Source organism: Cygnus atratus, chromosome 5 (assembly GCF_013377495.2).
Source record: "Cygnus atratus isolate AKBS03 ecotype Queensland, Australia chromosome 5, CAtr_DNAZoo_HiC_assembly, whole genome shotgun sequence".
Classification (NCBI taxonomy): Eukaryota; Metazoa; Chordata; class Aves; order Anseriformes; family Anatidae; genus Cygnus; species Cygnus atratus.
The window spans coordinates 35,430,780-35,447,951 of NC_066366.1; the positions used below are offsets into that span (position 1 = coordinate 35,430,780).

The following is a 17,172-nucleotide window of genomic DNA, read 5'->3' on the forward strand; positions in this document are numbered from 1 at the left end:
AGCTGGACTTCCTACTGCAGAGAATAGTTAATGCTGTGAAACTGCAGCTGGTGGTGTGTGACACATCCCTGGTGTCAAACTTAGGCAGCTTGACAGTGGCTTTCTTTGGTAGTGGAGTTCCTGGGCTGCAGCAAGTGTGGGAAGCCAGGGGAAGCGGCTGTCAGATGTGGGCAGATTTCAGTGGTGAGAGGGTGTTATGTTGGGGAATTCATCAGCACTGTGCTGTGGTCCCAAGAGACTGGGGTCACTGATGTGACAAGATCAGAAAGGTGCTGCACAAAGACAGGTTACTTCCTTTCAGCAGCATGAGGAAGGTAAGGAATGGAGGCCTTCTCTCCAAAGTCGGCTTTTCTTTGCTAGGTGGATGTACTTACCTTCGGGCTGTGCAAGAGGAGTCTAAATTTGTAGTCCAGCTTTCAGAGCAATTAAGAGTTCGAAGTTGGAAATTCAACAGATTCTGTACAGATTTAAAGCCCTAATTTCCTATTTGGTAAAGAAGCTTTCCCTCTGTAAGTAGTCTCGGATGCCTCTGGGTCTGGACCTGGTCTTTGAGGCATGAGCCATGACCTTACATCTGGTCAAAAGTGTGCTGCATAGCAGTGAGCAGCCACAGCCTGCAGTTGTCCTGACCCCAACCTGTGCACGTGTGGAAACTCACGCCGAGCAGGTGGCGCTGGAGTTCCTCGGTCTTGTGACAAGCAGCTTATAACTACTGACCCGAAAGGCTGTTTTTTCATAGCAAGGGAGGAACACAGCCAGGAGCCATCCTTGGATACAAAGCAGTATTTATATATTTATTTATATGGGCATATTTACCTCGAGCATAAAACAAAGTCTAAATAAGCCAAACAAAAAAGTGGGGGATCCGGAGACTCAGCACTCAAATTCGGCAAAATATAAATATAAATCAGAAAGAAAGGAGGGAAACCACGCTTGTTTCCCACAAATAAAAACCGATAATCAATAATACCTGCTAAGAAGGCAATTCTACAAACTTGCTGGCAATATACAGTGATTAAAGCTGTGACAGCAACATTTAAACCAAACAAATTAGTGCTTTACTTTTTTTTTTCTTAATTCTTGCAGTGGTGGCATAGTCTCTATTTACAGGCTTTAAGCTCTAACAGTAGGACAGAATGTTTGTGAATTTGCTTTTGAAACAAACTCCGAAACAGCCAAACTTTGGCAAGTGGCCTCGTATCCATGCTCGTCTTCCTTCCTGCCAAGAATGTCTAGAGAGATGAAGCATCTTGTTTCCAGCTGAAGAGAGGGTTTTCCCCAGGCTGTAAGGCTGGAGACATTGGCTCAGAGCTCCCTCCGTCTCATGCAGGGAAAGGCCTGATTGTTAACTCTCTTGTTACTGATTGGGGATGGGGAACACATCTGTAGTTACCGGTGGGTAGGGCGGGAACCTCTAGGGGCAGTCTGTGCAAACAGCTGTTTCTGTGGGCTTAGAAGCAATCCTATGACCCTTCCATCACTACAAAACCCCTCTGAGCTCGTTCCTGCCTTGCTGTCATACTGCTGTGCAGCTGCCCGTGGAGCTGGTGTGTGATTTGTGATGTACTTTAAGACAAAAGATACGGTTTTCAGCAACATAAGATGCCGAAGATGGCATTCTGAATCTCTGATACTGTGGATCGCTGTCAGCCCATGTGTTTTTCTGCTGTAAAACAACTGTATGGGGGCTCAGACCACCCCTTGCACATTAGGTATTGCCTCCCCTCATTTATTGAGCTAACTGGCCACTGTTTTTGAGGCACGCAGCATTCAGTACACGCATGGGAAACCACCGTTCCCTTGTACAGTCCTGTTAGCAGAAAAAGGCACTAGAGATGTTCCCATAGCCCTTAGGCACTTGGTTCGCCGGGGCCCTGGTAAACCCCATGGCTAAGCATTGCAGGGACACCTGAGAGACTCCATCTCCTCCTGGGCCACCACTGGTAGCGTTTCCAGTGATTGATTGCTTTCTTCCCCCTCGGAGCAGCTTCCCTTGCGGCAGGGGAGAAGCACGCCTGGCTCTCGGCTGCCCTCGGCCATGACCATCAGTGAGGGGGGTCGGTGGTGGGGATTGCAGGCAGCGCTTTCAGCTCTGGCCCTCACGGCACCGCCCATTGCCTCTGCGGGGGCTGAAAAAGAGCATGGGCATTGAGCCCAGTTTGGCAGTAAGGGAAAACAGTGGCTGGGTCTGAGAAGGCTACCTCTCCGCTGAGCAGACCTCGAGGAGCACAGGGCATCGCTCGCCTCAGTAAGGACTTGCCAGCCTGGGCCACTGATTGCCAACTGGAGAGTAAAAGCTGCCAAGAAAGCAACTTCACGGGTTAAGGCTGGGCAAAAATGCCTAGGGCAGGTGGAGAGAAGAGCATCGAGCATCCTCTCTGGAGCACTACGCTGGAGGGTTTCCCTACCAGCTGCAGGCAGCAGAAAATCCTGCTGGAAGTGGAGCTGACTGACCTGTTTGTGCATAGGTACTCCTATGCCTTTGGACCTCTTGCTCTCTCTCCAAGCTCCCCAAACTGGGGCAGAAGGCCTTCGTGAGCTTCATTCCCACTTGGCTGCCTGGCACTCCCTGCTCACCCTCCGTTTCCTGGCTGTCCAGGCTTCAGTGCATTTTAGTAACTGGAGCGCATCACCGATGTAGTTCACTGTTTGCTGCCCACAGGCACAGCATGGGAATGAAGACCTGACCTCGCATCTGCCCTGCAAATAAAGGAAAGGGCCAAGTCCTCTGGAGGCAGGGACACAAACTCCCAGTGATGCTGCAAGGAAGTGCAAGGCTATGGCTGCTCTGCTGGGACAAACTCAGAAGGGAGCTCTGAAGCAGGCTGGGGAGGGAAGGCAGTGTAGGGTCCCACGAGGTGCACGCAGGAACCAACTCTCTATTGGCTAAAACATCTTTGCAGCTTCTTTCTCTGGAGCAGCTGAGCCAGCTGGTGGTGGCAGAGGGATTGCTGCATCCATCTCCACTGACAGGAACAAAATGCAGCAGCCAGAGCCTGATGCAGTTTCCCAAAAGCAGTTTGGTTTGAGCTGCCTGTGTCCAGCGATGGGACCGCAAGGGCCAAGGTTGCTCTTCTCTGAAGCCAGCTTTAGAGTTTCCTCCAGGACTGGAGAGTGGTGTTTCCCCCTCACTGCCCTTCCACAGCAGTGGCTGCTGCTTCCTTAGAAAAATGAGTCACGGCTGTATGGACCCGGTGGTGGCTCAGCCTCCAGGAGTGCAGAGGGCTCCTTCTTCAGCGAGAGGGGCTGGGGCAGGACGCATGAGCGCTGATCACTCCGACATGTCCCGGCACCGCTGTAGCAGTCAAGCTTTAACGTGGAGCTTAGCAGTGGCCCCCTTTGGTTTCCTATGTGAGACACATAGCTCAACAGGGACAGAATTAAGAGACCCATTTTTATACGGCTTTAAAAAAAAAATTCAGTAGTTTAGCAAGTTAAGAACTTGTAACAGTAAAAATACCCAAAGTACACTCAACATCACTGCCTTCTGAGAACGGTGACAGCGAGGACCCACAGTCACTGCTGTCTCCTCCTTAGTGGGAGAAAATCAGCCTCTTTTTGCCAGTGCCTGGCAGAGATCCGTTAGCCTGGTGGTGCATTGAGACCACACCATGCATCCCCAGCGACCCAGCCTGGCTCTGCAGGGCGCGCTGGGTGTTGCCGGTGGTCGTTCTCACCACATCTGGGTGGAGTGGCTGCGTTGACTCAAGAGACGACTGGGCAGCTCCACATGCCCTGTGAGAGGCCACATGCTGCTGGCAAATGAAGGAAACAGGTCCCCATGACACTTAACACAGGTGGCTTGGGGTAATTTTTCTCCCATGGGTTGATAGCAAGCGTCCCCACATGTGGTTTGGCCTGGGCACAGCCTCAGCAGCATCTTCAGTGGAGTTCTTACCTTTATCCATCCAGACCTGGATACAGTGACAGAGTACAGTGAGGAGAGGGGGACAGGCAGGGCAAACGTGGAAGCTGCACCTTCTCTTGCTGTCCGCAGAGAATGGTCGGTTCAGGGGTCCTGGGGTCTCCAGGGGTCTGTGGAGGGGGGCTGCAGGGGATGGCCCTGGGCCAACTAGAAGGAACAGCAACTCCAGTGTACAACTTCCAGTACGTCCAGGCACAGCCTTCCTTTCCTGGTGAAACTCCAGCGTTTCCCTCTTGGAAAGGGCTCCAGTGTTGAGCAATTCCAGTGTTGCGGAGAACTGACGTGACACATCTGGGACCACTAGGCCAGTACAGGATGGAGCTCCCATCCGTGCTCTGGGATGTGGCAGACCTGTCCACATTCAGTCCAGCGTAATGCTTTCAAATCCAGTGTCACAGGGGGCAGGAGAAGTGACGGGAGACACAAGTGTCCCCATAAGGGATGGAGAGGTGTTCGGGGCGGTGTGGGGTGGCGGGAGTTGGTGCTAGGTGAGCCCAGGAGACACTGCAAGGCTGGTTGTGTTTCTGTGGCTTAGGTCCTATGTTCTGTGTGTGCTGTGCTTCAGTATCTGCATCACCAGCCACAACCAAACCAGCTCCACGCCTGAAGCAGGTGATGGGGGTAAGATGGGGCTGGGGGCTATTGGAGGAGGGTGTACGGGAGTCTCCCCAGTGTCACCAGTCCCCCTCCTCTCTCCAACCAGAGGGCACTGGTGCTGCCAGGACTCACTCACAGAGCCAGTAAAACTGAAAATAATAGTCAGTGAAAAGGTGTCCCATCTGTTCGGGAGTAGTGCTGCAGTTGGCTCGGCCCTATGTGAGAAAGCAAGAAAAAGAGCTTACAGACAGAGGCAGGATGCATGCTCCAAGGAGGTGGGGGGGAATTGTGCCTGAACTATGTGCTGGCACAGACAAAGATCATAATCTGTTCTAGGCCTGTGTGTGAGCAGCTGGCTCTATCACACTGCCCTTCCCCATGTGTGGGTAGGCACTTGTTCCCCGCACCTCCCGAATTACATCTCTCTTCTACCTGTGTGCCTTGGAAGGGAACAGCCATGATAGAAAGGGCTGTGGAAGGCTCTCCACACAATGTGGACACTAAACCTGTGCCATGATGATGCCACATTCCCATTGCTCTCCTTCCACTTAGCCCTGGACAAAAGGAAAGGCAAAGCAGCTGCTTGTACTCACAGGCTGTGCTACTCTGAAGTGGTAGGTGAACTCCCTGAAAGACATCATCACGAGAGGCCAACGGTGCGTTGTTTCCTGGGGAAGAAAACAGAAGGGGGGGGGGGATGAGACCAGGGCTGAGCATCCCAGGATGTCCTCCTAGGGCAGACTAGCAAGGAAATGCACAACCCCCCTCCGTCAAGTGACCCTACAGCTGTCTCTGGAGCAGAAGCAGCACCTCCAAGATCAGCAACAGAGCTGGATTAAGAGTGGGGCAAGGAGGCACTTAGACATTTTATCCAGATCCACAGGCATCAAAAGCACTGAGCACTGCGTGACCAGCTGGTGCAGGGATGTCTGAGGTACATTTACAGTAGTCAGTGCAGAGTATGGCTATCAGAGCACAAAGTCCCTTCAGCAACTCTTGCGCTGCCCTAGCCAGACTGCTATAGTCCCTTCTGGAGGCATCTGTGTTGTGTTGGGGTGACACTTCACGAGTGTGGATTCTGTAAGCCCAACCCTACCTACCTGCGTGTCCGTGGCATTGGTGGAGGTGTCTGTGCTCACAGCATCCTGGCAGGGGTCGCTGGAGACAAGGCCACAAAGGGAGACGGTCAACGTGGAAGAGGAGCTGGGGAGACAAGATGTGGTGAGACCCTGGAAGGCACCAGCCTCTGCTGTCTCTTACCCAGGATGGGCAACACCACAGTGACACGGCACAGTATCCTGCTGACTTCAAGGGTGCAGAAACACCGAAGAAAGCAGCCCTGCCCACTCACTTCATCTCCAGGGTCAGGTTGGTGTTCACTGCTGTGAGCTGGCTGACAGGGATGCGGTAGGTGAAGTTCCCAGTCCTAGGGAGAAAGAGAGTGCATTAGACCTGACTGCAGCATTGCAGCTGTCTATGAGATGGCCGGGACAGGACCCAAAGTCTCTGTTGGGCTCGGACTTCAGAGGGGAGGGCTTCCCAGGCTAGTTCCCAAGGGCGAGCTCATCATCAAATGCAGTCTTCCTGCACTCTGGGTGAAGGAGCAGGGCTGGACCCCGAGCCCCAGCTCCTCTGTCCAAGGAGCGGCATGGGCTGCCTCTGGGTGACGGTAGGAAAAGGCCCAAAGCTCCAGGAGCTGCCCACCTGCTTCTGGAGCTCCCCAAGATGCCACCAACGTGCCAGCAGCTATCCCAGCCGTGCTCACCTGCATGCGTTGCTGGCTGTGCAGTACTGGGACTGGATGGCCATGTCGATCTCCAGGATCCGGATGGAGTGCAGCACTGGGCTTGGCCCTGCAGGTGGGAGACAGGCAATGTAGGAACGGCAAAGGGATGACAGCTGGGGCAGCCTGGGTGAGGAGGGCTAGCAGGGACGCCGGGCACTGAGACTGTCTTTCTGCATCCCCATGCCATCAGAGAGAAGGGTCACACTGCTGCAACACTGCGCTAACACCACGACCAGCCACAGAGAGCCAGGAGCAGGGCTGCCTCAGGCTCTGCCAGTGGCTGGTCAGCGAACTCCTTTCCCTCTGCTACCAACGTGACTGAACCTGTGTGTTTCTTCCTCTAAATCTAATTTGGAGAAGGCTGAGTGGTGGGGCTATGAAGGGAGTTGCCTAACGGCAGCCTCAGAAGGGAACCAAGGGACTAACACAACCAGAAAGCGTAGGGCAGCAGGGGGAGTAAGCGCAGGGCTGGAGGTTGAACCTGGCTGCACTGGAAGAGCTGAGGGCGAACAAGCCACAGCCCAGGGACACAGCGAGGGAACCAGATGATGGAGGATACCCCAGAAGGCTGCCCAGGGGTACGGTGCTGCTGTGGGGATGGAAGAGGAGAGGGCCCACCTACCATCTGTGCTAGGATCCTCTGTGCGGGGCCACTCGCTCACCGGCTGCTTGACACTGCGCTGCTGCCGGGCCTGCCCCAGTGGGGAGTTGCTGCGGGAGAGCGAGAGGTTGGAGATGTACTTGGATTTGCCCTGGAGGTGGGTGAAGGGGGAGGAGGGGCTGGCATTGGGGCTGCCGAAGCTCTGAGACCTGTCAGGCGTCTTTGGCCACTTGGTGTAGGAGGTCGCTTTTCCGGTGACACCCCTGGATTTGGCTTTGATATTTGTCACTGGCAGGAGTGAGGTCTGACTTTGGTCTGCAAAGGAAAGGGAGAGAGGTTGCGCTGAGAGGCAGAGGCTGGCAGCATTCCTGCCTCCAAGGCCAGTGCAGAGAGAAGGGCTGTCAGCTCTGGGCTCGTCCTGTCCCAGCGTCACCTCCGGCATTACACCCTCATGTGTAACAGCCTCCGTGCCTGGAGAGAATGGTGCAAAATCCTCGCAGCATAGGGAAGCTGTGACAGGCTGTGGGAACACAGGGCACTATTTAAGGCATGACTCCAGGGCTGTTACAGCTCTGCTCTGACTGCCTGAGGTGCTGTTGCTCCTACAATGGTGATAGAGTAAGAGAGCTTGCAAAAGCCCTGCTTGGGCAGCCAAGAGGCAGCACAGCTCCTGGCCTGCCAAAACCCTGCTCAAAGCAAACACAGGCCTGAGGCCAGACTGCAAGGTATGGCTGCTCAGGCACACTGGCCAGCCTGGCGTAGCCTCTCATGGCCCTGTCCTGGCTGAGCTCCAGAGACCTTCCAGTCCCCACTTACCCTGGCAGCGTGATCAGGGATGTACAAAACCATGCCACAAAGGAAGCAAAGGCTGCGCAGCCTGGCAGTCCCACTTTGCCCCCCGGCTGCCTGCTGGAGCAGGTCTCAGCCCCTCCAGGCAGTGGGTGTGGAGGAAACCAGGTACCTTGTGGAGGCTGCATGTCATTTTCATAAGGTGCAGAGATAGGTGAGAAACCAGGTGAGGGATCTGAGGTGACACAGTGGTGGGACGGACAGCGCAGGGTTGTCCCAGCACCTCCTGCTGGGCTGGTACTTACCTGTCCTGTTAGTGGCATGAGTAGGGCTGGTCTCAGAGAGGGCAATGGAGGAGACGTTGGTGGGAGCAGCAGAGCAGCACATGGAGAAACAAGGTGGGTTGAAGCATGCTAGCACACTGTGACCGGGTGAACTGCTGAGCAAGTCAAGCACGTTTGCCGTGACTGCAGGGCAAAGAGGAGAGACACTTGGGATAAGCCAAGGGAAGGAGCATCACATGCCGTCAGCATCCCGTCCATGAAACCACAGCCCCAGGACCTCTCTGCATGAAGACAGCTCCACATCACTGAACCCGTGGCATGGAGGTACAGCTGTGACCATCATCCAGCACCACAACCCCTGTGTGTCTGCTGTGCCCCCTGCCATGCTGTGACCTACCGTGCTGTGTGGGGGTCTTGCTACTGGCTCTGTCTGACGCAGCTGTGGATCGCACCATCTGTGTTTTATCAAAGTTCTGGCTTGCCCTGAAATGTAGGAAAACATGAGTGAAAACCTCTACCGCAGGGAACCATGGTGTCACTTCTACGTGAGGAGAGAAGCAGCTGTAGCAGTGAGTGGGTCGATGGGACCAGGTACACAGAGCAAGAGCAGGCATAGAGTGCAGTGGTGAGGAGCAGTAAAGACTGGAGTGCTCTGGGAAAGGAAAGCAAGGCAGGAGAGAGGCACACAAGCCACAAAGACAGCTAGGAGAGCTAGGAAATGTCACAAAAGATGGTGTGGCTGTCCCATGGCATGGACAAGCCTAATCTGGTTCAGAGGACACGAGCAATGCTCCCTTGGTGCTCACTGTGGAAAAGACTTTACTCAGTGAATTTACTTTCTAATAGTGATCTCTGGGGTGGATTTACATGCCTGGGTCTCAAGATGTGAGATACTTCCTCACCTTGTGTTTTGTGGGTTTTTTTTTTGTTTGTTTGTTTGTTTTTTTAGAAATACACACAATCCCACCTAGATTTGCCCTACTCAATTTCAGGCATTTCACTGAAGCTGAGGAAGCCACAGGCACCTCATGTGGATGGTGGGGCAAATGTGAAAAGTGAGGAACCACTGCCTGGTGCTGTTTTTCTCCCCTTTTCTTTTTTTCTAGGCACCAGCTACTGCCTGTGGAGAGATGGGATAAACACAGCCTCTTGCCTTCACAGACTGCAGCTGCCCACCAGGCAGAGATTCCTACTCAGTTCCTAACAAAGAAATTAAAGATTCCACCTGTCCGGTCCCTCCTCAGTTCAGTTTTCTCTGTCCCACATCTTGCTTGTCCTGAAACAATGTCCTACCTGTTCCCTTAGCATTGCTCAAGGTTTATCAAAGATAAATGGAGCCTTTGTTCATTTAGAGAAACCCAAATACCACTGTCACCTGCAAGACTTATTACATATACTTCTTTTTTTAGTTAAAGGAGACACAATAGTGGTCTCCTGGTGGACATGTGGACACCAGCCTCTGGAGCCAACCTTTATCCCAGCTGAAGATCTACCTCTATCCCTCAAGGTCCTCCACTGCCTTTGTCAACACTTCCCATGCCTGGTTTTATCTTGCAGCCCACAAGCAACTACTTTTTTAATAGCTTCTTGTGAAATACTGCTGTGTAGTTCTAAAAAGAACAAATTAACATGCCTTCCACTGCTCTTTATGCAGCACTTTGTTCAAAGGGTGCTGACAGACAAATAAGACCTGTTTTCCTTTAAAGGGAAGTACGTTGCTGCAGCCCTGCAGATCACATCAACAAAGATGCTTTACGGGTCTGTTCCTAATTAGTAGCTCAGCCAACTTTCCTGGTGTTGCAGTAAGATATTTAAGGCCATACCTCTCAAACATGCTTTCTATTTATTTTTCTGAAGATATTGCTTTTCCTGCAGTGGCAAAATATAGGAGTGGAGTTTATAGACCAGTTGGACACTTCAGTAACTTGCCTGTTAGTGAGTCAGACACCAGGAGAACTGAGTCAGTACCTTCTCAAGCATTCCCGGTAGTAATGGCTCATATAAAGAAACAATTAAGGTTTTGTTGTTGTTGTTGTTGTTATTGTTTTTTTTTATGTCCTTCTTTTGCACACTAAGCTGTCCTATAATTTAGAGTGACCCTTCATAATAAAACTACTCATATATGAAGAGAGGGTAGGAACATCTTTTGGGCTAATTCTTCAGTCTCCATCCTTTTCAAATACTCCCTTCACTTCTTTCATACTGCCCACTCCTGCTCTACCTGCAGTATGAAACTTCTTTATTTAGCCTTTGATTCACTGCTTCTTCAATCCACTATTCCTAATTTCCCTTTCATATTGCCTGACAGGGTCCATAGTCCTTCCTCCTGGAGCTCCAGCTGCTGAGCTGTATTTGTATCCCTTTCTTTGCCTTCACGTTTTGCCTAAGATTCTTTGTCTTCTGTGGTGCAGATGGGAGAAAGAAGAGGAACTGAGAGAAAGGATGCAACAATTAAATAACAGTAGAATGAAAGAGTAACGTACCGTGGGCATAGAGCGACCGGGACCCCAGGACCCCTGTGCCGAAAGAGGGCCAGGAGACAGGCAGTGGGCACAGCAAAAGAGCTATAGGGCAGTGAAGGGAGAAGGGAAGAAAAGGAGGGTTGGTAGAAGTGAGGAAGGGCAAGGGGGAATTAAAGAGGGCATGGAAGATAATGGAAATGGAAAGACAAGAAAGGGAAAATTAAAGTGAAAGTAGAAAGAAAATGGGTTGGATGGGAGATGTAACCAGAACAAGAGGGAGAGAAGTAGGACAGGGAAAAGAGAGAGAAAAAGAGACTCATTATCTGGTACTGTGAGCTCCCAAAGGAGTGAAGTGTGCTGAAACTGAATGCCCAGCACAGCCTAACTGTGTGCACACTGTGCTGGGGCCATTCCCTCGATACTCTCTCCACATTAAGGACACTGCTTGCAGTCTGCACCCTTGCCTCATACGGACTGGTCCAGCCCCACCAGAGGCAGTGGGACTGTGCTGTTTCAGTCCAGCAGAAGATGCATCCAAATAACATTCAGACAGGCCATGAGTATGTGAGCAGCCAAACATCAGGACATTTTCTTTTTCTTCTCTGTTCCTCACTTCTTGCTGTGAACAACGTAAGGCTCGGATGCACGGATACATTTGGCTGGCTTTACAGTATGGCTCACTGGAACTGTGGTTAGTAAACCCATGGTGGCTGCTCTTTCTGCCTCAGACTGCCCCAGGCACCACATCCTTCCCACAGAGCCCAGAGGTACCTACCCATCGATGTCCACAAGGTCCTCCTCACTGCGCAAGCTCAGCACATAGAGTGTGGACATGGACACCACACTGAAAAGACAGAGAGAGGTACAGGCTGAGGACAGGCATGAGGATGGCACGTCGCATGGTGCTGACCTGCTTCCAAGGGATTTCAGCCCATGAAAGAAACTGGAGGTCCACAGCCACTCAATGTCCACTCCACAGATGGTAATAAAAGCTAGACCTCCTTGTTCTGAGGCACCCGTAAGCCTCCCTACCACCCCATGGTGCTGGGAAGCCTCCAGGAGGCAGTAAGAAGTGAGACCACTCCTTGGAAATGAAGCAAACTGTGTTTCCAGCACTGCCTGTTTGGTTGGCCCAGCCTAGACCAAGCTGATGAGCTGGAGGGAGATGGTGAAGCAGCAGCCAGGGTGCATGGTCTCACCTGAAGGCCATGATGATGACCAGGGCAATGATGGTGCCTTGCAGGAAGCGCTGACTAATACAGGCCTGCTCCGGGACAACCGATGGTGACTACAAGACAGAAATCCCAATGTCGGCTCAGGACTCTTTATCACTCCGGTCCTCTCTGCTTCTGAACACAGATCCCACCCATCACATTCCAAACTTTCCTTCTGCTCCCTTGCAAGCCCTGAAACCCCTCAGAGCAGAAGCCAGATAATGCCTTCATTAGGCATGGACAAAAAGGAAAGAGAGATGAGGAAAATGGGAGCAGTCCGGGTCTCTCCCTCTGCAGCATGTGCAGGAAAACACTGGAGAACCATGCAGAAGACTGATCCCAAGCAGATCACCCTCCCCTGCACAGCAACACTTGGTTGGGAGCAGTCCCTTACCTTGCTGGCTACTTTGTGGGGCCTCTTTTTGTGGGGCATGCTTCCTGCACGGCTGAACTGGCTTCCTGCTTGGCTGCAAGGAGAAAGGGGGAATCAAGCTGAGCTGTGCAGGGACAGGCCCTGCCACTGCACCTTGAGTGGTTCTCAGGCAAAACTGTGATTCTCTGCCAGGGAAGAAATCTCTGTGTGACACGACAGTCACAAACCCTTGTCACTCAGCCTGCACTGGGGGGCAGGTCGGTGCTGGTGCATTGGCCCAGAAAGCCTGAATTCTGCCCCAAACCTTCATAAGCTGACATAGGTCAGTATAACAATTTTGGAAGCGCGAGAAACTCTTTGCTCTGAGAATGCCACTCACTAACTCTGGAAAAATGTGGTGATGATTTCATAGCGGGTTTTTTGGGGCTGGTCAGAGAGCAGGATTTTGGTATGTGTATGCCAGATCCTTCAGCTCTCTGAATCTACTGCAGACCACATAACAACTTGCCAATGCCCCACCACTCCTTCCCATCTCCTCTTTCCCCAAATGGGCTGCCATTCAGGGCTGCCCGGGCTTGAAGAAGACATCCCTTTTGGCTCCCTTGCCCTCATACCTGAATGTCCCAGAGCTCACAGTTGATTTCATGCTGTCGAGCCGTTTGAGCTTGGCCAGTTTGTGACTCCACCTCTCTAGCTCATCGATGCGAGTCTCCAGGTTGTCTGTCAGTTTGCACAGCTCCTTCACAGCTCCCACGTTCTCCATAAATATGCGCTCCTGCCAGGGAACAGGTCAGAAGTCTGAGTGGCCAGGCACATGGAGGCACTCCTTCTCCCCACTATGGATCCATCCACTCTGACTGCTTTCCCGTGCCCTGTTTCACGGGAAAGCCTACACAACACCCCCCCAGCACTGGGGGAGTGGAGACGAGACCCACCCAGTAAGGCACACAGCCCCTGGATGCGAGAACAAGAGGTCTCTTAAAATCCAACCCAAACAATAAGTGTTGTTCATTGATCCCTGAGAACTGTCCTCTGCTGGTGTTACTCCAAGGAGTCCTCCTCAGTTACAAAGGACAGACACAAAGTACTCATCTTCGTCAGGAGTCCTTGGTTAAATTAAGTGAGGAATTCTCCCCACTTGCCCCTTCTCTGCCCCTTCCCAGCCCTCCAAGACTGTCTCCTGCTTGTGGTGCAAGCTGTTGGAGCTATTTTGCATCATTATCCAAAAGCCAGTTGATTCAGACCAATGGAGAGCCCAAATTCAGAAGCTTCTGGAGAGCAGCCTTCCCCCTGCAGCCCCTCTGGTAAAGGCAGGGCTTTCCAGCACAAGCACATCCCTCTGGCGCAAGCACAGCTACATCCCACATACTGCTTCTGGCACTGTGGCATCACCCATGCCTCCTATCCACCCTCAGGCTCTGCTACTCCATATCCCTGTGCAAAGCTCCCTGAGGCGAGGCAGCACATCTCATTGGCACGCTGGTACAGCACTGAGCTCAGAGGGTTTTGGACACTATGGAAAAGCCCATGGTCCTGGCTACTGCTCGTTAGTGATGTAACTGCAGGGATCTAGGCTTCCACAAAGGATAAACATGGCACTAAGGTCAGTCCTGGCCATTCATACTCTGGGCACTGAGGACAGAGTGATGCAGGAGAAAACTGGCAGCTTTGGGAGAACTTTAGGGATTTGCGCTGTCTCCTCAATGCCCAGAGCAGCAAACAGGCTGCCACAGGTTATGGTGAGGTCAAGTAGCCAGGTGCTCCTGGTTATCTTGACATAACCACCTTATCTTATCTAGAAAGGAGAGATTATGACTAAGAGCCTCCCTACAGGCGGCTGCCAACAAGGAGTCCTTCCCGAGGGAGACGCTGCCAACTTTCACCAACATCAGGCTAGTTCCTCCCTGCAGATGGCTGCTGTCCACTCAGGTCTGCTCCTGACATCTGAAAGATCAGACAGGTCTGAAACTCGTACGGGTGGTATTGGCTTAGGAACATTTCCCAGGCACCATTCTCTCCTTCTTCCACTTCCAGCTCCATAACTCCCTTGACCCAGGTTCAACAACCTCCCCGGCTTCCCCACCCTTCCTGTCCCTTTGGGCTGCCACTGACCTTGTTTACTACCAGGAAGTTCTCGAGGGTCTTTCCATTGGAAAAGACCAGGTCCCCAGTGTCCTTCACAGCTTCAGGAAGGATCTCCTTTACCTCCTGTGCAATGACACCTGCGTGGAAATGACACTGTGGGTCACAGGGATCTGGACAGCGCTCCTCCTGCCACAAATCTTTTTCTTGCCTGAGCAGTTGTTGGCAGGAGCCCTCCGTGCTGGGGATAAAACAAAGGCTGTCTTCCCCTTCACCCCAGCCTGGGCAGGGCCAAGCAGAGCTCATAAAGAGGCCTCATTGCCTGGGCAGCCCATAGACCACTGAGTCTCAGCTGTGGAAGAAGAGGCTGTTCAGGCAAGTCTGGTTCCCAGATTACGTGCATGGGTATGTGCATTACCCTGCTGTAGCACATGGCTGTGTCCAGGCTCCCTGTGCACCCCTGGAGGGGTAGGTACTCGGAGGAGCCTTACCACAGCCCAAGTGAGGGGCTAGAAGCCACCTGTGGGAAATGCCACCTTCTTTCCAGCTCACTAAATAGAGAGCTTTATTAAATGCCTATGCTTCAGAGAGGCCCCCCCTCTCCAGCCCTGTGCCTGGTGGGGCTGCCCCACAAACAAAATGCTACTGTAGGTCATAGAATATAAGGTCCGGTGCTGCAGATGTAAGCAGGGTACCACAGCAGGGTTACGCAGGGCCTGTACCTGTCTCAGAGGTGTTGTCAATGCCCACTGTGGCTGCAAACTCGGGCTTGTAGTTGTAGTGTACTAGTCGCATACGGGAGATCCTCTTCAGCTGCTCTGTGGTGTCCACCTGGCACAAAACAGACATGTGCAACTCCTAAGTGGGGTGTTGCTTCTTAAGATCCCATGACTCTGACCCCAGGCAGCAAAACCCACTACAGTTCATGTTAATGCCTTTACGACAGGTCCCAAAGGCAAGAGGTACTTCGTGAAACAGTCCTGAACCCTACTCAGACCAGCCATGGGGACAAAGAGCATTTGCACTGGGATTAATCTCCAGTTCTCATCATTGGATATGTTCCTTGGGCAGAGAAGTCAGGAGGAAACCGAACCCCATTGCACAACCAGGCACAGGGCAGAGGCAGTTTTCATAAACATGAGACACAACTGCACCAAGCTTTCCTGTACAGAGACATCCAGCTGAGGGGACTTCGGATCAGAGCTGAGCCTCTCACCCAGGCTCTGGCAAGCCCCTATGTGCTGCCTGAGGTATTCGCTTGTTTTCAGGTTTGTCAGTTTTGCATGTGCTAGTTCTGGTTAGCAGTGGAAGTGCCAATATTCTTTAAGACATAATGGACAGGCTGTGTCTGGGACATACAGAGAAAGACAGACTGCTAATGTCATTCCTGTCCAGTCAATAAGAGCTCAGGCTTCCTATGACTTTGTCAAAATCAGCTGCTGAAACAAGCTCACAAGGACACCTACGCTTTCTGCAGTGCCTTTTCAGATCCCTGATCAGCCAAGCCTAGCCTGGTTTGCCTGGCTCTTACCTCCTGGATGTCCTCCTTCACTCGGACGTCTGACGGGTGCATCAGTGAACCCATGACCTTCACATTGCCATGGACCACAAGGGCTTCATCGGGGCGGTCTGTGTTGATGCCAACCCGGCCATGGTGAAAAACAGTATCAGGGAGCTGTGCCCGCTGCCAGAGCACGTCACTGTCGCTCTCAAACTGGCCGGGGTTGGAGGCCTGTAGAGAGACAGGAAATTGGGAACTGAAAAACAGCAGTAAGTAAACCAAGCAGCAAAATGCTGCAGTGCTGCTGGGCAGAGGCATTCTGAGACATGGACAGAGGGGTGACATCGGGAGAGCCCCACAGTCCTGTCCCACTATGCACCTTGCAGAGGAACTGGTTTGAAGGGAAGGCCACAGGGAACTGGTGGACATCAGAGAGCTCCAAGCACACTGTCCCCCTTAGTGTGGGTGGGAAACAGCTGGGAAACAAAGCTGGGGATAAGCAGAAGCACCCCAACAGCACGACTGTGTCCTTGCTCTGCAGAAGGGAGCCAGAAATAGGGAAGATCTCAGCTGAAATTGGGGCATGTTGATCCAGGTGGCCTGAGAAGCCAGAGGGGACTTTTGGGATGAAGAGTCCAAGGCACAGGATCTTGGCAGGGATGCCCTCTCCAGCCCGCAGCACACCACATTATGGCCCCAGGAATATCTCAAGGCCAAGCTGTGACAGCACCAGCCCCGCAGGAGGGACAGCAGGCAGTTGGGCAGACAGTCACAGCAGAGCCAGAAGAGGACAAGCAAGGCCATGGAGGTGTGAGACAGAGCTTTGCAGCAGCACAAAGGAAAGTGGCAGGGATCCACTGTCAGCTCTGGGAACAGATCCCAGCCTGCCCTTGCAACCTTGGCATTCATCTGCTTGTCCTGTCTAAGCCTCTTCCAGCAGGAACCAAATTTACGCCCACTCTGCTCCTCTCTCTAAAGGATAGTCCTTGCCTTCTTGAGCTGCCTGTTATCTCAGCTTTCAGAGCTCTTCCAACAATTCCAACCAGAACCATGCAGGACAGCTGGAGACCATAAGTGATATGGCTGTTGCTCCTGAGCCCCAAATCCCGGGGTTCTGGTCTGCTGCCACAGTTCTGTGACCCACTCACAGGTTGGGAGAGGGTAGTCCAGGCTGCCTGCAATTCCCTGAAGTTCTGGGCACCCTGGAGGCTGTGTAACTCATCATGCCCTTGTCTGCAGACTCCAAGGCCCCTCTGTGTGTGTGTTTTACTCCCTGCCTTCAGGCCGCAGAGCTGACTGCTCTCCTAACAGAGCCCTGGGAGGGTCTGGGGATGGTGCCTCTCTCTTCCTGCTCCGCTGCATTCCCAATTGAGCACTGCCACCTTAGTATGTGCAAAAAGTGCAGCCCTGAGAAGGCACCCAGTCTTCCTGCACCTGGAGGTCTTGTCCTTGCTATGAAGTCCTAACAACTGTTCTCCCAACAGCTCTACTTGGCACCAGGGCAGGGCTGGGACAAGGGGACACCTTCCCTGTCCTGCACTAGGTTCTTGCATGCCCT

The 17,172-nt window shown here is 52.6% G+C and overlaps 1 protein-coding gene across 1 annotated transcript in view; it reads right to left on the bottom strand.

The window, feature by feature from the left end:
• Positions 1-768: 768 nt before the first annotated feature.
• MYRF (myelin regulatory factor) overlaps positions 769-17,172 on the bottom strand; it is a 64,240-nt gene continuing 47,836 nt past the window's right edge. The window contains exons 13-27 of the mRNA XM_050711298.1: positions 15,645-15,845; positions 14,836-14,944; positions 14,144-14,253; positions 12,646-12,806; positions 12,053-12,125; positions 11,644-11,732; positions 11,220-11,288; positions 8,380-8,465; positions 8,004-8,165; positions 6,931-7,224; positions 6,288-6,375; positions 5,874-5,948; positions 5,623-5,725; positions 5,116-5,190; positions 769-4,737 (exon numbers count right to left, since the gene is read on the bottom strand). Of these exons, the coding sequence (XP_050567255.1) occupies positions 4,651-4,737; positions 5,116-5,190; positions 5,623-5,725; positions 5,874-5,948; positions 6,288-6,375; positions 6,931-7,224; positions 8,004-8,165; positions 8,380-8,465; positions 11,220-11,288; positions 11,644-11,732; positions 12,053-12,125; positions 12,646-12,806; positions 14,144-14,253; positions 14,836-14,944; positions 15,645-15,845 (1,782 nt within the window). The 3' untranslated portion in view covers positions 769-4,650. The remainder of the gene's footprint in view (positions 4,738-5,115; positions 5,191-5,622; positions 5,726-5,873; positions 5,949-6,287; positions 6,376-6,930; positions 7,225-8,003; positions 8,166-8,379; positions 8,466-11,219; positions 11,289-11,643; positions 11,733-12,052; positions 12,126-12,645; positions 12,807-14,143; positions 14,254-14,835; positions 14,945-15,644; positions 15,846-17,172) is intronic.